This window comes from Euprymna scolopes, chromosome 2, assembly GCF_053919585.1.
Source record: "Euprymna scolopes isolate OS-2025 chromosome 2, ASM5391958v1, whole genome shotgun sequence".
Lineage (NCBI taxonomy): Eukaryota > Metazoa > Mollusca > Cephalopoda > Sepiida > Sepiolidae > Euprymna > Euprymna scolopes.
In genome coordinates, this window is record NC_136483.1 from 187,566,122 (window position 1) to 187,588,964 (window position 22,843).

At 33.6% G+C, this 22,843-nt stretch overlaps 1 protein-coding gene across 4 annotated transcripts in view; it reads left to right on the forward strand.

Moving 5' to 3' along the window:
• The window catches only part of LOC145299671 (uncharacterized), a 258,060-nt gene that overhangs the window by 223,849 nt on the left and 11,368 nt on the right, over positions 1-22,843 (forward strand). For 2 of the 4 annotated variants that reach the window (XM_080144424.1, XM_080144426.1), the window contains exon 3: positions 16,563-16,622. The exons of the other annotated variants lie outside the window; for them this stretch is intronic. In XM_080144424.1, the coding sequence (XP_080000550.1) occupies positions 16,572-16,622 (51 nt within the window). In that variant the 5' untranslated portion in view covers positions 16,563-16,571. The remainder of the gene's footprint in view (positions 1-16,562; positions 16,623-22,843) is intronic. 4 annotated transcript variants of the gene reach the window in all.

Below are 22,843 nucleotides of genomic sequence, written 5' to 3' on the forward strand. Positions count from 1 at the left end.
GGGAAAAGATAACAAAACATCAATAATTTATGTAACAACAAAATAATAACATAATCGGGGCATTTCAGATCCAATTCCTACAACTACGTACTTAGAAAACGGAGCCATAAAACCTAACATAATGATATGGGACAAGTAGGAGAAAGAAGCAACCTTAGTAGAAGTTAGTGTCCTCAATGATACTGGGTCAAACAGAGCCGAAAGGGAAACGTTAACGAAATATACGTCTTATGTTTGACATCAAAAGAAATAGGAATTTTTGATGTGCCATCCTCAGTTTGACAAACTGATGAGAAAATTAAGAAAACATCTCTCTCTCTCTCTCTCTCTCTCTCTCTCTCTATATATATATATATATATATATATATATATATACATATAAATTACACGGAAAAATGCGAACATGAAAAATAATATGGTTAAGAAAGGACTAGTTTAAAATAAATTTAATGTAACATTTAATAATCAATTCTTAATACTGCAATATTATATAAGTTATAAATTTAGATTTTTTTACTAGAATATATTGTCTTTTTCCTTTCCTGTTTTAAGAACTAGTCCTTTTATAAAATTTAATCTTAACCATATTACTTTTCATGCTCGCATTTTTCTATGTAATCCATGATGTTTCCAGGCTTCGCATTGTCAACAATTCATATTTTTTTTTAAATGTACTAAATAAAAAAAATCAAATAAAAGACGTAATTAATAAAGAAATAGTCAGCAGTAAGTTTTGGCTGGTGGGCCAAGGCGAAAAGCAGGTTAGCAATTGAGCACATCGACGGTTAATTATCAGCAATAGTAAAGCTGAGCGACAGATCGGGACAGCGGTGAATTATTAGCGACATTAATAAATCGATCGATTTTAGATGTCATATTTGTATATATGCTACTTATAAAATGATGCATGTGAATATAAAGAATATGGAAAACCCTTATTTATTGATTTATGTCGTTTCTATTTTTACGTCATCAGTAAACTGAACCTGAAAACAATTTATATGAAACATAACACTTTGTTTCCAGACATTTCGTGTTTGTATCTTTACGTGCGTAGCAATTTTTCTATTTTCCTACGCAATATATCTTTGTGCGCATGCGTAAATGATAATCCTTACGCAGTCTTTCGTAAAATATAAATGGACTTTTAACCGGAAGTCCACTATTTTAACCGGTAGTCCGTTTTTTTTTAACGGCAACAGTCAAACATTTATGAAAAGTGTGCTCAAGTTTTTGTGAATATTTCTTTCTTATTATTTTTATAAAACTATAAAATATTTCCGTTTTACGTAAATTATCGTTTTATTTTTTTTTAATGGTAGTTCATTTTTATCTTTAGTGAAAGAGAATTTATTTGTCTGGATGTCAAAGCCTAAAGTAGAAATGGGCGAAATTAATTGTTCGAGGAACGATCGATGAAATGATGGCGAGATCTAAAATGAAATAAAGCGCCATAATACCACATGCAGCAAATATAGTAACAATAGCAATAAGAAAAAAAGATAAGCATATATATATATATATATATATATATATATATATATATATATATATATATATATATATATATATATATATATATATAATTGAAGCTGCATATGTATAAGTTCGCTATTCCCTACCCCATTCCCTCCTATTGTCCCAAAAGAATGATACCAAATAGCTGAGAATGGCCAAAGAGGATGGAAAAACCGAGGAGAGAGCGCTGACCAGACCTCTGCTGGACAACAACCAAGAGAACTGGAACCTTGGAGAGGCTTATAGCCACTCAAATTTCAATAAAGATTAATGGCAGCTGCTAGCGAGAAATCAATTGTAAGCGGATGTTGCGACAACGCAAATTCATTTGCAAATGTTACCGAAAGACGTGGAAAGTACTGGAAACCTGGGGAGACTTGTTGCCACTCAGCTTTCAAGGAACACCACAGGTTATTTTCAAGGAGAGATCTTTGATGACCTATGTGAAAGCTCCTTTTGAGCCACTACTACTACTACTACTACTACTACTACTACTACTACTACTACTAATTATTTCAGTTCTGCTCGGCTTAGCAAACATACTACACTAGATACTTTCCATACAATTGACTTTTTGACTATGCGCACTAGCTTTGGGAGAAAAAAAACAGTGTAAGATATCAAAATACTGTGAAGTTAATGAGGGAGTAGGACGAGGAGTAGGAGGAGGATAAGGAGGAACAACAACAACAACAACAATAATAATAATAATAATAATAATAATAATAATAATAATAACCACATTCTGTACGTCGGCTTTGAAGACATATTTTCAGATAATGAAAAAAATTGTAAAAGTTCATAAAAATGTATAGTTAAACGATAACGGTATATGCCAGCAATAATACGCATCCTTTGATCACCTACTTCATTGGCATATATGAAAGATGAACTTATACAACACGGCGCCATTTATTAATGAAGGAAAGTCTGGGAAATGGTAGAATGATAAACCAACATATGATTCATTACCCCACATCCCCTAAAAAGGGGGAAATGCCTAGGAGATTGATCTCATCACAACAGAACACTAGCATCCAATAAACAAAAGAAGTTAACATCTGGGAGGATGATATCATAGCGACAGACAGACACTGCACAATTTATTCTAAAAAAAAAAACCCAGAAAGATAATAATATCATGATCACAGAAAAGATACTTCATTGACCCGACCCCAAAATGAGCTTTGACATAAAATTAGTCAGAAATATTATAAAATCTACACTATCACAATTAATAGAATGGATTCGGTTTCAAACAAAACAAATACAAAATCCCCATATATATATACATACATACATACATACATACATACATACATACATACATACATACATACACACATATATATATATATATATATATATATATATATATATATATATATATATATATATATGACTACTTCATTTAATCACATAAATTAATATACCGAGATATAATTTTATGCGAAAATTTTCATTATTTACTTCAACAGTGCTCAATACATAAGTAGAGATAGGTATTAAGTTATGAAAATATATATGGCAATTAAGCTACACAGAATATTCCGCGTTCCATTCTCATAAGAATTCGTTAGCCTTATGCCTCTATTTTTATAGCTTTATATATATATATATATATATATATATATATATATATATATATATATATATATATATATATATATACATTCAGAGCGTGAGATATCATATAATTATATCCACAGCTTGGACTTTCTAGTTCGTGGGATTTCACGGCTCTTGTGTGCTGCGATGGCCGCTACAAACAAGAAATCAATAGGAAACGGATATTGTGATGACGCAAATTAATTTGCAAATAGTATCGAAATAGGTGGAGAGTACTGGAAATCTGGGGAGACTTTATGTCACTCAAACTCCAGGGAACACTACAAGTTGTTCTCAAAAAGAATTCTCTGATGTTGCCTGTGTGAAAACTCCTAGTGAGTAAATAATAATCTCTACATATATATAATGGAAGTTTTTCTGTGTGCGTGTGTGTGTGTGTGTATGTGTGTGAGAGAGAGTTTGTTCTCTATTGATTCGAAAACGGTTAGACCGAATTTTATGAAATTTTACATGAAGGTACTGTATGTGCCTGGCAGTGTTCAGAGATGGTCTTTGTATCGGAATGTCTTTGATAAGTATCGATAATCGATATACAAAAAATCCGATTAAAGAAGGAACAGACGATTTTGCCCAAAGTTAACACCTTACACAGCCTAACATCAAAAAAACATTTGAGGAGTTTTATTACTAAACAAGTCGAAAAGCCCGACATATAAAATCAACACCAGGTTCTTTGATATGGCAGAGGCGCGTTTGTAATGAATGTTTATGTTTAAAGCACAATTTCACCATGATACTTGACTTTTTCATTATAAATTAATTTCAAGCCATTATCACTGCACAAGCAGTAAGGTCAGGAATATAAAATCAACAGTAGCTTCTTTGATATGACGAGGGTGCGTTCGAAATAAATGTATCTGTTTAGAGTACGATTGAAGCGTGATACGTGACTTTTTTTATTTTAAACTTTAATGCAAGCTATTATGTATAAAAATAATTTTATAAAATCATCGGTAGGTTCTCTTCAGTGCAATGTTGATTACAATGTATTGTGAACTAAGTCACTGCGACAGGCAAGTGAAGCTTCCTCCAGGTGCACCGCGATGCATTCCCAATTACAGCAGGCAATCAATCGATTTGATTGAAAAGTGGGCGATTTCACCTATTTCGGTGTGTGAAACATTCGTTGATCATCATTAAATCCCGGGTACCGTCGGGTCTCCCTACTGATGATAATAGTAATCTTTATCATTATTTATTATTATTACTTATCCTATTAGTCGCACATAAATTAAGTAGCCATCTTCATTTTGATAATCAGAATACGGAATTGCCTAGGGCGACTATTTTGAGAAGTTTAATTTTGGCGTTTCTCTTTGCGTTTGATTTATGAAGCAATTTAATTTATAAGAGAAAAAAAAAAACAAAACAACCAAACAAAAAACAACAACAAACAAAAACAGTTGAATCCGAGAAGTCACAGGTCGTTTTGGTCATATTTTCTAGATTTAGAGTTGGTCGGACATCCTAAGTATTTTATATAAAAATAAGAATTAATGAAAGAAGATACGACTACTACTATTGGTACTGCTATTACTACTATTACTACTACTAATAATAGTATTAATGATGGAAATAAAAACTAATAATAGTAATGAATAAAATTTAATTCGAAAAAATGTAATTTTTCTACAAAAATGCTATAAATTCGATATAATTTAAATGGAATTAGGTTTACTATAGTAATAAAAAAAAGTAATCAAATCAAACTGGACTTTTGTCAACATTCGACCGCCGTTATACTTTCTGATCCGTAGAGTCCGGTTCTTCAACCTCGACTCGAATTGTACTTTCATTAAAATAGCTCTTGTTTAAAAGCGACAGCATTTTTTGTTCTTTTCAAATGCAACCAAATTTCAGAGTCCGGCATTCGAAGCCAGTATAGACACGGGATTATGTAATGCAAATTGATCCTAAAAGATCAGAGGGCGTGTGATCTGAAATGTTTTATAGACGTTTGAATAGCTCCCAAGGTTGGACTATATTATCGTGGAGGAGCATACTTGTACCAGAATGTGGCTCTTCAGGTTATATCCTTCCTCTCTCAACTATTGCTTTCACCGTCCGATGATGTCGCTCTACTATTCCATTGCCTTGGATTCTGGAGGGTCCTTGCTCACCATTTTCTGGGGACGTATCCCTTGGAAATCATTTCCAAGGGATACGTCCAAGTATCGAACAATAAATTCACACACACACACACACACACACACACACACACACACATATATATATATATATATAGCTCTACCTACGTATTGAGCACTTTTGAAGTAAATACTTAAAGTTTACGCATAAATCTATACGTTCGTATATTAATTTTATGTGAGTAAATGAAGTAGTTATATATATATATATATATATATATATATATATATATATATATATATATATATATATACTTATTACATGTATCCACGTAAAATGTAAGATATATATTCTGTACCAGTTTTAATATTGTATACGTGGTGGCACGATAAAATTGTCGCTCTAGCAAAGACATGATTCCATTTCCGTTTGATGAAAACCGGTTTTCTTTTTTTTGTTGCAAATCATCTACTAGTTGGCCAGTCCTGTACAAATTCCAAAAGCGATATGAGCCTTCTGTCTGTCTGAAACTGACACAATGTTGAACGAGCGAGATCAGAGATACGCCGCTGTACAATTCTATGCTATCTACCGATCCAGGTTATGACAACAGGATGATTGCCAGCACCCTCAAAATGCAAATCCGGACGGTTCAACGCTTGAGGGCGTGCACAGGGTAATGAAAACAAAATTTCTGGCCACAGTTATGGTGTGGTTTTAAATGAGGACCACATCATGCCACCCCACATCTTCGAAGTCGGCTAGAAAGTCAACACCAAAGTACCTGAATGTGCTAAAGAGTGTGGTGATACCCGGGTGCAATCAGGTGGCCGCTGTCAGACCCTATGTGTGCCAACATGACTCAGCGCCGGCCCACAAGTCCAAAAAGATCAAGGCTTAGCCACAGAAGTAGTGCTACAATTTTAAAGCCTTCTCTTACTCTCCCCTCCTCCCCAGAACTGAACCCGCTTGACTACTTCGTACGGTCACATGCCGAGAACATCACCAACATGACCTCCCACAGCATCAGCTTTACTATTGTATATATGGTGGATGCCTGATCGCCGCCATCCGTCGAGTATTCATCGAGGCGGCCGCTTGTGGTAAAAGACATACTTCCAATTCCGAACCAGCACCGAGGCGCTGATTGAGGCTGAAGGCGGCCAAATTGAATAGGTGTCAGCTCTATTACATAATCAAGTTATCTGAATTGATTTTTGTGATAAAAGTGTTAGAATAATGCTGTAGTTTTCTTTAGGGCGACAATTTTATCATTCTACCCTGTATTGTATATAGTGTTTGCTTACAGAGTTAAAATAGTATTTAATCACGTTTTAGAAATAGGTTGTTTCGTTTTTTAATTGTAATTAAAAATTTTATTTTGCTTTTAACCTGTTACAATTATTAGCTAATCATCATGTAATTAAATATTAAAACATTTAGAAACTATTTACATACAATAATTTTATAGAGATTAACCAACGTCAGCTTCACAACAAATTATTATAGAAGAATGTGACTCCACTGATAATTTAATGACAAAATAATACAATATTGAATAAATTTAACTGATGTAAATAGTTTTTGTTCAACCGTATTCTTAAATAATCAAACTCTATCCATGTTCCAGCCAATCATCAAAGTGTCTAACAGTCTATCCAATACGTATTACTTATTTACTCTTATCTTCACGTAGCCTTTGCTCCTGGATAAGCGGTGACTTCCTAGTAGAAAATGCATAGATTACGAAAAAACGAAACAAGCATTAAAGTAAAAAGACTTTCGAAAAACTCCGGGTGACTTTGCTAGTAAATAACTCTCATCTTGGGGAAGTTCCATGTCTTATCAAACTTCTAGAACTGACTTTTCGCTCCTGATCTGTAATGGAACACATACATCAGATCTGTTGCCAATATCGCTGGAAAAATGGTTGGATCATTCTACCGCTCCAGTAGATATCGAACTTCCGGTGCATACCTCTATCTGCATAAGAGCCAGATACGCCCTAAAATTGAGTACTGTTTCAACATCTGGACAGGAGCTGCTCAGCGTGTCTTGCTCAACCTTGATAGAGTTCAAAACTGTCTTCAAAATCTAGTAGGTGTTGGCCTTTTTCTATTCCATGTAACCTCTTTCTAACCGAAGAGACGTTTTGATCATATCTCTGCTCTATCGTTATTTTATGGCAAGTGCTGGATTGAACTCCAATCTATGGTTCCCTCTAACCAAACTTTCACAAAAAACACTCGACTAACTACAATCACTATAAACGATTTCCTCCACTTTCTATCTGTATCTAAATCTAAACGCATATTCTATGAACAAAGCTTTTTCCCAGAGCTGTTCGCCTGTTGAACACTGTTCCGCTGTTCTGCTTTCTGACTGAATACAACATGGTAACCTTCAAATCTAAAGCCCACAAGTTCTTGTTGAGCCGAACCCATAAATAATCAAATTATTCCCAACGATTAACGATTACTACATTACCACTTTACATCATTAGCTCTTATCTTCGAGTGGCTTTCGGGTCTTGATAAACGGTAACCCTAAGTAAAAAAAAATACGTAACATGTCAATGTCGACCCTATAACCGCACTGAAATATTCAAAGACATAAGTCAATGAAATGTGTTTATAAATAACGTTATCAATCAAAACGCAAATTATTTGAAATGTTTCCAATAATTTTGACGCTGATTTTAGTGAAATTTGAAGCGAGTGATCGATTATTCGGTCGGCCAGATGAGTCAGCGTTTCAGTATCTTGTCGAACATTTCACACGTGTTTTGGACATCACTCCGACGGAGAATAAACGTCTCATTTTGTATCGACTTTTCTTCAATCGAATAAGTTCGTGAATTAAATTGCACGAAGTTTTCGATACAGCTCACGATACACACACACACACACGCATGAATATACGCACTATGATATGCATCCTGATATATATATATATATATATATATATATACATACATATATATATATATATATATATATATATATATATATATATATATATATATATATAGATATAGATATAGTGAGTGAGTGACAGAAAAAGGCACAGAGAGAGAGAGAGAGAGAGAGAGAGAGAGGCGACATAGAGAGAGAAAGAGATGTATGCATATACGTAAGTAAAAATACATTTATATAACACAACACTACAGGATAATAAAAAATGTAATGTCTTCATTAATTCGTAGTTTCTGCCAGGGTTTCCCAAAGTCTATGATACCATGGAACCCCTTAGCACTTACAAGATATTTTTTAAAAAATATGAAAACCAATTTCAACTTTTAACACTAACTAATAATAATATTTTCCACCATTTTTTGTTTCTGGTTAATCAAAAATTGCTGAATTTTATGTTAATTTATTTTATTTTCTTTTTTCATAACTTAACCTGAAACTCATTGCACCTCATTAAATGTCTGCAGCTTTTAATTATTCCATATATAGAATTTGATCCTCTTTATCAGATGGGGCTTCCGGAGCCCACCAGCTTCACTCAAGGAGTCCCAGTTTTAGAAACCCTCGTTTATGATATTATATAATCTGTTTTTATTTATCTTATACAATATTGAATAAAAAGCACTTGTTATTAAAACCTGAGCGATATACATGAATATTATAAAATACTAAATTGATAAAAATTACTGAAAAGATAAAAAAAATAAAACAAAGTATTTCCTTAATGTTATTAGTCTATTATTTAAATTTGAATGATATAAGGTGATGTGTTATATTAGAGACAAGTGAAAATTTGCACGTGTGCGAGCGCGTGGGTATGATTAAATGTGCCTGTTTTGATTCGTGTGCGTGCGTGTACATATGCATACGTAGACATGTACTGGCAAATATACCCGGCGAATCAAGCTCAAGAGGCAGTCAAACAATTGCACTTAAAGGGACGGTTAAATTCTTAAAAAGATCTCTCGGTTGAATTATTTGAGTTAGAAGGTGAATGTTTGGCATTCCCAGTTTGTGTGCATGTTATTATTAAGCTTTGTTCAACGCGGGAGTGACTTTTGTTATGAATTTTATTCTTTTGTAAGTAGAAGTGATTTTCGGTTTTGAAAATTGGCATTATTCTGAATTTATTTCCTAATAAATGATGGTTTATCCGTGCTGGTCTTTTTATTCTCTTCATCGTTGTTTCCTTTCATCTTCGCCGCGTTTCATCAGTGACCACACTCGTTTAGTCTGTTTAACTAAGATAGATAAAACTTTTAATACTGGAAAGACACAAGGGGACGTTCGCTGAGCTTTCCTCAATGTTTTATTTGGCGAGAACGGATTTAATATTTTTTTTATTCCTTAAAGTAACTTTCCAACTTAAAAAAATGAGTGATTCAGATAGACATCGAACTAACATTCGCTGAAGTGATCATTTTGTACACCATTGTTCGCATTGTTTCCACCGAGAGATTGATCTAAACAGTTTTCTCTCGCTCGAAAACGTGACGTCACTAGTCATATACTCATATCGTTCGAGACGTGTTTTGTCTACCGCGTTTGACCCTTATCGTTGCTTTGCCAATCATATTTAATTCAACTCTAGAAGCGATTCTATTTTACAGATCTAGGTTATCATCTTGCACTTGGTGTAACCCTTGTCAAAATTCTCACTATCTAACTTAATCGCTACTCACGTAGGATCCTTAATATACAACAGAAATACTACCCATGGAATTGATCATTTGATTCACAATCCGTTCTGCACTTCAAAGCTTATTAGTCATAGATGGCTTACAGTATTTATTTTATTGTTAGATATTGATATGCTTCAAATGTGCAGTTTTGTGTTGATTACTCTTGTGCTTGTTTAGAATTATTGGACTGATAACTTAACACACTTGACTTATTGGAATATATATATATATATATATATATATATATATGCATATATATATATATATATGTATATATATACTTTCTTGAAGTTTTACGTTTGGATTTTACCGTCAGTGGATTTTTTATCTTCCACCAGACTATCCATTCATGTGTAATCACCTTTTTCTTTACCATATTCCCTCTGCTTAACTTATTTTGTTTTCAAGTAAGATCTTTGACTTACTTGTTGTTTCATCAAATACTTCTGCATGCAAAATCCGATCCCGCATTTTGTTAATTCCTACCCTCTGATGAGAAGGAGAGTATTTCTTCGAAACTCCGCGGATTAAGGACTATCCACTTATCTAGTGTTTCCTTTTCAGATTAAATGTGTTTTTAACTCATTTCAAAGTGTTTTTTAACATATTTTATTAACTGTTTGCTCATATATATATATATATATATATATATATATATATATATATATATATATATATATATATATATATATATTTCAGAGGAAACATAATTTAATTAAATACCAAAAAACAAGAAATGGGCAGGTGAAATTATTAAAATATCCTTAAGGCCTTATCGTCTGACCCTCTAAGAGGAAACGTCAGAATGATAAATTAAAAACTAAGAAACGAATGAGGGAAGAAGGGAATTTTTGGGAAGAACAGTGAAAAAAAAAATCTCACTGTTCAGGTGGTTTTAAATCAATGAATATCTCCAACTGATGTTTCAGAATCTTTTGTCTACACAGGCTAGGTCGAGAGTTGTTAATAACTAGCGCCTCAATAATATTGAGATGATAGTTCGACCTCGCACTGTATAAAACAGAAAACCACCCATCGGAATATTGCTCAGAACACGTATTTATACTTAACAGGTGATTCCCAATGGCGGACTCATGAGCTTGGGAGTGCCCGGATGTTCTCGAAACCTGATGTAGTCGAATATCCAGAGGGATATGTTGGGATATTCTCATTTCTAATCTTTGGGATGTTTTGCCAACGTAGTCAGCTCCACACTGACAAACAAATTTATTAGCAACAGAATTCTTTTGAATGGTTGGCAAAACATCTTTACGAAAAGAAGAGAAAAAGGTTCGAGTTGTGTAAACTACTCTAAGCATAGTAGCTGGAAAACAGCGTTGAGTAGCAGAAAAAATCCTTTTAACAATATGAAGGCCAGCAGGACCCAACCATGGTAATTTTAAATAAATGGGACAACGTGATGGACCGATATGTTTAACACTATTAAATGTAGTAATTTTACGTTCAATAGTAGATTTTATTATATTAATGGGATATCCATTACTAAGAAAAATATTAGTGATTTCCCCAAGTTCCGTATCGAGACGGTTTGGTGAACAAATCATAAGTGCACGATGCGTAAGAGCGCTAATGAGGTTTATTTTTCTAGACTGAGGGGCAAAAGAAAACCAATTAAGATAGAGCCCTGTAAATGTAGGTTTTCTATATACGGAGGTCTCAAACTTAGTACCAACTTTAGAAACACGAACGTCGAGGAATGGGAGAGAGCCACAGTCCTCAACCTCCATAGTAAATTGTAACGATGGATGCAGGTTGCAAAGAAGACGAAGAAACTGTTCAGCTTCACTCCGTGAGGGAAAGCATGCAAAAGTATCATCGACGTAGCGTGTGTAGAATGCTGGCTTAGTAATTTTGGAAAATAATTCGTTTTCCAAAAATCCAACGAAAATGTTGGCTAGCGAAGGACCAAGAGGGCTACCCATAGATATCCCGTCAATTTGCCGGTACATAATGTTGTTGAAACTAAAGGAGACTGATTTAGTAGCAAGTTCCATCAGTTCAACGAAAATTCGTTCAGGAAATTGTGGAGATTTTGAGGGGCCACGGTATAGATAGTCAGCACAAATACCAATGGTTTCATCCAAAGGTATATTAGTAAAGAGACTATTAATGTCAAAGGAAGCCAAGAACTCGGTATTTTTAGATAAAGATAATTTTTGTATCTGAGATACGAATTGAAAAGAATCAGAGATACAATGGACCGAATAAAAAGAAAGCACAGGTTTAAGAAGATCAACCAGCCATTTACCAAGTTCATGTTGTGCAGAACCCAACATAGATAAAATGGGTCGCAAAGGAATGTTGGGTTTATGGACCTTGGGTAAACCGTACATTCTAGGCCTTTGAGAGCCGATGGGTTGGATTCTATCATAAATTTCCTTAGAAATAAATCCGCTTTTATGAAGTTGAAGAAATCTTTTCTGGATTTTTATTTCCATACGAAAAGTATTATCATGGCTTAAATCACCCAAACGGAGAAATTTACTTTTATCGTCCAAGATTTGTAACATTTTGGAGATATAATCCGTTTTGTTAAGTATAACAACGCCTGATCCTTTATCAGGGCGAGAAAGATAAATGTCAGGATTAGACCTAATTAATTTTGCCGCTTCAAAATGATTTTTCTGCCAAACAAAATTACTAGATTTAGTATTTGTGGCAGAAAACCTCCGACCTAATTCGCCCAACTGAATTTTAACACTAGTTAATTCATCAGTAGAGATAGGCGAATGGTGTTTTAATTGAGTATATAATAATTCAATTTCACTAAATATTGAAATTTTATCAACAAAAGGGGGAGGAATGCAAACTTGTAAGCCAGCAGATAAAACAAATTCTTCTATATTGGACAAAACATGAGAAGAATAATTAAATATATGTTTATCCAAATTTGTTATAATCCCAAACTTCTTAGTAATTAGATTTTTTAAATATTTATCATAAGAAGAAGTACATTTATTACGGGTAAAATTATCGCCAATCGATAAAAACCTGGAAAAACGGAGTTTATCAAAGAAAGATAGTTCTTTCCAAACACTGGCCCAAAGTAAAAGGTGTTTACTACGTAACGAATTATATGTATCGGAATTAAATAGGATTTCATCTTGTAGGAAAACACGTTGAACTGCCAATGTATTTCTACATTTAATTTTAGAAATACGAGAGTTTCGAGAACATCCGGGCACTCCCAAGCTCATGAGTCCGCCATTGGGAATCACCTGTTAAGTATAAATACGTGTTCTGAGCAATATTCCGATGGGTGGTTTTCTGTTTTATACAGTGCGAGGTCGAACTATCATCTCAATATTATTGAGGCGCTAGTTATTAACAACTCTCGACCTAGCCTGTGTAGACAAAAGATTCTGAAACATCAGTTGGAGATATTCATTGATTTAAAACCACCTGAACAGTGAGATTTTTTTTTCACTGTTCTTCCAACTGAAACCAAAAATTCCCTTCTTCCCTCATTCGTTTCTTAGTTTTTAATTTATCATTCTGACGTTTCCTCTTAGAGGGTCAGACGATAAGGCCTTAAGAATATTTTAATAATTTCACCTGCCCATTTCTTGTTTTTTGGTATTTAATTAAATTATGTTTCCTCTGAAATTTCTCCTTCCATTTTGCTGTACCAAAAATCTACTTATATATATATATATATATATATATATATATATATGTGTGTGTGTGTATATATATATGTGTATGTGTGTGTGTATACATTTAGCATAATCACGTTGACCCGTCGATTCTCATCAGATCACCAAAGTTATTAAACGTTGAGCCTGGCTAGTACCAGATGGATGACATTTCAAATTCTTGGCGCTGTATCTGCTCTTCGTTTATCTAGGCATTATTTCTAGTCGTCCTGAATCTACGCCTGTCCACTGGTATTTAATAACGCCGACTCTGGAGAGGTGCGGTTTGAGATTGGACAACTCTTGCCACAAAAAATTCACACACTGGTACCATTACAGTGGGTATCCATAGTCTGCCAATACTAAAGGAAACCTATATATATATATATATATATATATATATATATATATATATATATATATATATATATTGATGTAAAGGTTATGAGGGTTTTTTGAAGCATGAAAAACGATGTTACTTTTTGTATTTAATATTTTTATTGTTATTTTTTTTATTTCAAGCGGACCCCTGCTCTTGGTCACAAAAAAGTATCGGAGGCCCGCTTCAAATATAAAAAATAACATAGATTTCATGCTTCAAAAACCCCTCATAACCTTTAAATCACTATCCTAGAAGCATACGTGGACTTTTAACATTCTCTCTCTCTCTCTCTCTCTCTCTCTCTCTATATATATATATATATATATATATATATATATATATATATATATATATATATATACTAGCAAAAGGACCCGTCGTCGACTGGGTTCAAAAACAGCATACAGAAAATTAACTCTGATTCATGAAAGTATGATAGCTTATGAAAAGAAAGGGTTGTAAAGAGATAGCTTCGAATTTGGGGGTATCAAAACGGCTGAAAGTCTCCTGTATCGACAGTGAAAGCTAAGCGGAGAGTGTACAACACAACGTCAAGTTAGCTAAAAAAAAAAAAGAGGCGTCATAATAATATTGCAAAAAAGTCCATTGGGATATGTATAAGAAAACAGCATTGCAATGCAGTGAAAAATTGTACAATCATGTTCCAGAAGAGGTCGGGGAGAATGATAATGTGAAATTGTTGTTGGATATGAATATCCAATGTAATAATTTTGTTGAAATGAGGAGTCCAGATTTAATTTTGTTAGAAAAAAATCACATTGTCCACTTTCTACTCTCCTTGTACAGCTTAAATAGTCTACGGATATATGTATATATATATATATATATATATATATATATATATATATATATATATATATATATATATATATAGTAATTTATAAAATATATATGGCGGTTAAGCTTAACCGCCATATATATTTTATAAATTACTAACTAGCTCTACCTACGTATTGAGCACTTTTGAAGTAAATACTTAAAGTTTACGCATAAATCTATACTTTCGTATATTAGGTTTATGTGAGTAAATGAAGTAGTTATATATATATATATATATATATATATATATATATATATATAATTATTACAATAATAATTTTTTAATATCTACAGACAAAACATCAAGTCACTTGATGTAAGGAGCTAAAAAAATACCACTTCAAGGTCAATTGATATAGCATTATTAACTGATGTGAATCTGGAGGAACAAGAAAAATAGAAGGTAAAAAATTACCAAAACTTAAAATGGAAGATAAAAAAGACTGTCGAAGTTGAAGAAGGTAGAGTTGTACTTGTTGTGACGGGTGCCCTGGAGAGTATGACACAACGATTTTACAAGTACATTGAGAAACTTGGGATCCATTGCAATGTTGGAGTGTTTCAGAAAACTACCTTGTTGGGAATCGCTAGAATCTTGCGGAAAGTACTGAAGGCCCGAGAAAAGAAAATGCTAATAGCCTATGATCATTTGTTATGATCCGCCTATCAGTATAAAATCGGCAATACAAACAGCCAGCCACAAAATGTGACAAAAAATAATGCTAATAATTTATGAGAGTTAAGTGATTCCATATATATAATACTTGTATATATATATATTTCAAATTTTAATATTTTTTAAATTTTTAAATGAAATTAAAATAAACATTAACATATTATAAATTGAATAATACTATTAATACATGAAAATATAAATAACCAAAAGGCAGTGATAAGTAGAATAATGGATTTGTATTAACTGTAGATACAAGAAACACATCGTCGTGCGTAAAAAGATAAACAGCTTAAGTAAGAAGAACATTTCAATAATATAAATAGATAAAAAAAATGAAATGAAATGAAATAAAATAATGATATGATGCACAAAAAACTAGATCTGATATCATAAATGTTTTTATTCTTGTTTTCTATCAAGCAGGTGCTTTTTAATCAACGCTGTGGGGGAAACCCTTCATATCAGACAAATGCTATTCATTTAAGATTTCCCCTCTTTTCACGGGAGCTGGTTTTCCCCAACATCGTGGGGAAATAAATACGACAGAAAGCGAATAGTTTGACTGGCCTACAGCCAGACCTTCATTTCTGCGCCTGCGTGATTCTCATTCATTTCTTGTTCATCGTTAAATTTGAACACCCTGCACTACCGCTCGCGTCATGGTGCAGCGGTAAACTTCCATGTCTTCTTTCACTTTCTTTTCCCCCTTCGCGTAGAGGGTTCGAGTCTTCCTGCCTACTACCACTTATTTTTTCCAAACACACCTAAAAACACCCGGGCAACGCCCGACACCCTCACTAGTAAATATATATGAGGCGCTGAATGTCATAACTCGGTAAGCGCCACAAAAAAAAACAAAAAAAAAACGAAGAAAAACACTGTTAAAGTTTAATTTGGTGGGTATAATGTGCATTAGTCGATTTCTAACCATGGTCCGGTCTGAATCCGACCATAACTATTCTTGCACGTATTAGAGGAATAGGGAATAAAATGATATACTAACATGATACTTTACCAGTAAGGATCTTACCAAGTTATGACATTCAGCGCCTCATATATGTTTGTGCGTGTATGTATGTGTAATAAATCTATCAATTATATGACTTGTCTTAATCTCAGGCCAAGAATATGGATTATTCAAAATCATTAGACAACAATCTGGACACACCCATAGAACGCGTAAGTATATACATATTAACTGGTTTAGAAAATAATGACCGATTTTAGAAATCTCGTGCAGGATCAAAATAATTACCTACCCGTCTACTTGACACTCATTTAGTACTTACAATCGATGGCCTTTGAGCCTTGATAAAGTATGATTCCTTAGTAAAAAACATTGCCAAAATATAAACGTAAATGAAATAAATCAACACTTTAAAAAAGACTAAAATATCGGTCATTATTCTCCAAAAAAATATTATATATATATATATATATATATATATATATATATATATATATATATATATATATATATATATATATATATATATATATATATATATAATTATTTCCACAGCCAAACAACATCGCAGCTCACAAGAGCCATGACAGGCAACGAACCGTAAGTTTAAGACTCGAGTTTCGTCCTCATTTGGGCTCATCAGTTAGACATATCCGGACCCATTGAGCCCAAATGAGGGCAAAACTCGAGTCCTGGACTTCCGGTTCGTTGTCTATCATGGCTCTTGTTGGCTGCGACGTTGTTTAGCTGTGGAAATAATTATATATGATCTCTAACATTCTGAAATATATATATATATATATATATATATATATATATATATATATATATATATATATATATATATATATATAAGGTAAATATATTTTATGGGGTTTTAAAAATATTGTTTTCACTCTAATCTGTAGAGAGTTGCAATTCTCATCGCTTAATTTCCATTTTTATTCTGATCATTTTTTTTCGTTTTATATAACATATTTTTATTTATTATATTTTCTATTTTGTAATTTCCAGCTTTCAATGTCGAGGACTTCTCTGCTAATTTCTGCTTTGGGATCTATGACCGTTGCTAAAGTGTGATTCCCCTCATCTCAAATACATAGAAACGACTTGAAAAAAACCCCCGTTTATCCGCCAGAAAGCTAATCTATGTTTGAATATCTTTTTGTTAAACAAAAGCATTATTGAAGTGACTTCACTAATCACTCATGTAATGTGAGGCCTAAATGAGAAAAGTAGAGGAAATGAGAGTGATTAGGCTTTCGACAATAAACCCAATCTCATCCACTTTATACTCTCCTTGTACTGCTTAAATAGTCTACGGATATATATATATATATATATATATATATATATATATATATATATATATAATTATTACAATAATGATTTTTTAATATCTACAGACAAAACATGAAGTCACTTAATATAAGTAGCTAAAAAATACTACCTCAAGATCAAAAGTTGGTCTACAATATGTTATATGGATAGTTTGGTCCAGAAAACAGCAGTTCTTCCCCCATTTGGAAAAAAAACGTTACTCCTGGAATGTGAGGACTAAAGGACAAACTAAACAAAGTGAGATTTACAAGACTGCTGAAAGTAAACCGGAGCTTCACTTTTTACTCTCGATTCTAATCCTGACGAATTCTCACGAGAATGAAACGCGGAATATTCTGTGTAGCTTAATTGCCATATATATTTTTATAATTTACTACGTAGCTCTACCTATGTATTGAGCACTGTTGAAGTAAATATTTAAAATTTACGCATAAAATTATATTTTCATATATTAATTTATGAGATCAAAATAAGTAGCCATATATCACAAAAATAATTTTTTAATACCGACAGACACTAGTGTTTCATCCTCTCGGCAATTATTAGTGCTAGGTGACACGATTACTACCGGCCAGGAGATTCGAACCCGGCCACGAAGCCACCCCTGTCGACAAGGAACAAACCTCACGGCCAATCTCAAATACGAGAAACATCGTTGAAATTTTAACATTTATTTTTTTAAATGTCGTAATATCCGGTCATAGTGATCTAATGATTATAACATCATGATATCCACATGCGAGCTAAGGTGACGGACTTTCTATTTCAACTTTAAAGTGTTCAACAATAAGAACCGAGTTTCTTAAAGGGGCTGACATAATTATTAAAATTATATCTTTTTTCATTAGTGCGTCAAGTTCATCACCTTTCCCTAGCTAGGGATTGAACCTATAACCAGATCTAACCTCCAGTCTATGGGATCGGTGCGTGCAGATGACCTTATCAAATATCCATTTAAATAGACACTCGCCCACCGCTTTTACAGTGCTTGAGCTGCTTATCTATTTACAAACAAACAAACAAACAAACAAACAGCGAGCCTCGCTTTATAGACAACTAGCGGGGGGGGGAGGTACCCGGCGTTGCCAGAGTGTTTGGAGGTGTGTGTGGTCGGTAGGGTGTGTGTGTGTTAATGAAAACCTAAGAATAAGCGAAGTAAAAAAAGAAAACCAAAAAAAAACGAACCTTAAAACTTATCTGAAAAATAAAGCGGAGGGTACCCGGTCGGTGGGAATGGGTGGGGGTTAATCAAAACAAAAAACACAAAAAAACTAACGTAAGGCAAACGAACGATGTTAAATGTAAAAATCGAAAAAACAAAAACAAAAAAGAAAACAGAAAAACGAACGTTAAAACTGCTTTAAAAAATCTGAAAAATACTCCCCCCCCCAAAAAAAAACACGTGAAAAATGGCTTAAATAAACCTGTTTCGATATTAAAATTTAAAAAATCGATGGGTACCCGGGTGTTTTTGGGTGTGTGTGGTCGGTCGTGGGTGGGGGTGTTAATGAAAACCTAAGAATAAGCGAAGTAAAAAAAAAAAGAAACAGAAAAACGAATGTTACGTGAAAATGGCTTAAATAACCCTGCTTCAATATTAAAATTTAAAAAATCGAAAAAAAGACATCTCACCACGATTAGAACCCAAAACGGTTAGATAATAACCCAACGCTCTAATCAACTGACCTAACACGACGGGATATGAAAAAAGTAAACACGTAATTACTTTAGTTTTTTTAAGCAAAGACTCGATATAAATAGAATAAGAAGTAAATGCGCCCTTTTCAAGCAAAACAGCTTCGTGTCGGTTTTACAGTATTGAAGGGATAAGGGTTAATGGGTATGTATTAGTCATTGTGATTTTAGCGTAGTAAACATTAGTGGGAATTTTATAACTAGGATTACTTAGGGGACGGTTCAATAAGAACTTGTTCATGTTGGATTTGAAGACAATCAGATTGTAGTCAGCTGGAAAGCAGGTAAACGGAATAGAGTTCCACAGACGAGTAGTTCTAAGAAAGAAGCTTTGTTCATGGAATCTACATTTAGGTGTAGGCACATATAAAGATTGTGGGAAATTGTTGATAGTGGTTCTGGCTTGACGAGTTTTTTTTCGTGAAAGTCTGGCGAGGGGGACCATACATTGAAGTTCAGATGAGCACCTGCCATGAAAATAACGATAAAGCAGGGACAGGCTCGCTACATCTCTTCTGTGGGAAAGAGGTTGCAGGGAAGAAAACAGTCATTCCTCACTAAGCTACGAAGTTTATTTTGAACTCTGTCAAGATAGGATAAGCTGCTTCTAGCAGCTCCTGTCCAAATGTGGCAACAGTACTCCATCGTTGGCCGAACCTGGCTTTTATATAGGTAGAGAATTGAATCAGGAGTGAGATATCTACAGAAGCAGTAGAAGGATCCCACCATTTCCCCAGCGACTTTGGCAATGGATTTGATATACGTGTTCCATTTCATGTCAGGAGTAAAGGTCAAGCCCAGAAGCTTGTCAAAACAGGAAGCCTCCCAAGACGAGAGCCATTCAATTCGATTGATGGCAGCTGGGCAACAGAGCGTTGATCATGTAAAGATAGAAGCTTGGTTTTAGAAGCATTAAAAGTAACCAGCCGCTTTTGTCCCCATTGTACCACGTGCTCAAGATCAGAGGAGGGAGAGATAGAGAGAGATAGAGATAGATAGATAGATAGATATAGAGATAGATAGAGAGAGAGATAGAGAGAGAGAGAGAGAGAGAGAGAGAGAGAGAACTTGGTCGTTTACGATTTTCGAAGTGCTACCATAGGTGATAGTGTCGTCAGCATAAATGTCTACGAATGATCTAAGAATGTGGTTTGGAAGATCATTGATATAGATCAGGAAGAGGGTTGGACCCAGGATGGATCCCTTAGGGACTCCAGCATTAATACTGAGAGCCTCTGATTTCTGCCATCAACTACTACTCTTAAGAACCTATCAGAGAGAAATGATTTAATAGTTGAGAAGACATTTCCAGTTATACCATGATTGGCGATCTTGTGAAATAGACCTTTATGCCATACCTTATCAAAGGCCTTAGATATATCAAGAAGCCTCCGTCGAGGGATTCGCCAATCCTATGAGATATAACTGTAAGCATGTCTGCTGTAGATTTAGCAGAACGGAAACCATATTGCATGCCAGTAAGAAGGTCATTTTTGTTGAGATGGTTGACTACTTCCTTATTTAGCACAGATTCCAGCAGCTTACTCATGATGCATAGGATACTTATTGGTCTGTACTGAGAGGGAGATGAGGGATCACCTGAGTTCTTAAATACAGGGCATACTGATGAGACTTTCCAAGGTGTTGGGAAGCATTTCTCCTTAATACAACGCTTAAATAACTTTGTGAGTATTGCCACTAGTTCCGGTTGAAGCCTTTTGAGCACTATAATTGGAATGCCGTCAGGGCCAGTTGCTTTACTGGAATCAAAGTTTTGGATTAGCTTGACAACATCACGTACAGATATTTTCATGTCACATAGCATGTTTTCAGATACACAAGGAAATACTAGGGGTTGGTGGCCTTAGTCGTAAAGGGTAGAATTAGCTGCAAAGTTCTTGGCAAAGAGATTGGCTTTGTCTGATGCTGATGAGATTAATTCATGTCTATTGATGATAGTTGGGATAGAGCCCACACTTCTGTTGAGGATTCTGTTTGATATATATATATATATATATATATATATATATATGTATATATATATAATTATTTCTTTACTATAATGATTAAATACCTACAGACACTAGTGTTTCATCCTTTCGGGATTTTTCAGTGCAGGATATCACGATTACACCAGCCGAACGATTCGAACCCCGCAACACGAGACATCTCTGGCTCGATTAGTAACCTCCAATATTACCCTGGGCAACGCCGGCAAACGGTTTCTGCTAGTATATATATATATATATATATATATATATATATATATATATATATATATATATATATATATATATATATATATATGTGTGTGTACTAGCAGGAACCGTGTGCCGGCGTATTGGAGGTTACTAAATAAAAATATTATAAAGTATTCATTTTGAATAAATGTATGTGTTCATTCTCATGAAGTATTTAGTAGAAACTTTCATTATTCGAAATAGAACTGGCGATGTCATAATTTTTACAAGGAAAATGGAAGGTAATTATGCTGAATACGGTCCGTCTTTAAATGAAAATATTATTTTTTAGAAACATATTGTTTACATGGTGAGGTTGGTGTATTCTATTCTGTACTTTCACCTAACATGTAATTTGCTTGTGTAAAATATGGTAAAATGTTAAACTGAAAAGGATAATAAATCTGAAACTGTAGATACATTTTTTTTGAAGAATAAAAATAAAATTTTGCTTCGAAACAAAAGTAAATATTTGATATTTATTCATAAATATAATTTTAGGAGAATCCGACTCTATTTTTTTCCGAATTGTATTGTTTAATGTTCCAAACATATTCGATTTACATTCAAGATATAAAGAAAGAAGAAAAATAAAGATTTCATTTGCTTCGAAGCAATCGTAAATATCTAAAAATATTTATTTTACAATATAATGGGAGAAAAAGTCCATGTTAATTTAATTTATTTAGTGTTATTAAATGCCTGGAGATTTTATAAATAGATTTTAATTGTGCAAAGGAAACATAAGGTAATTATGCGGAAAACGGTGACGAAATAATAACGTTATTATTTAGAAACCAATTGTTAAGAAGGGAGAGTGGTTGCTTTGCATCAATTCTATACTTGCATCAAACAAATTAATAAATAAAAGATATCGCAAAATTGAGAAATTCCTTAAAAATACGACCCGTATTCTGCAGGGCAGGTTTAAAGAAGAATGGAAGATTGAAATATGTGATTGGTCTAGAATTTTATATGAGAAGTTGTTTGCGGAAAATATCCTATTCTTTATCTATTTTATAAGGGCGTTAACTCAATATCACAATATATATCACTGACATATATTGTTTACATATTATTGATAAGCGAATATTAGTGCAAGCTGAGTTGTTCGGTTTAAAAAGAGAAATTATATTATTTGTGAACTGATAGTTTCG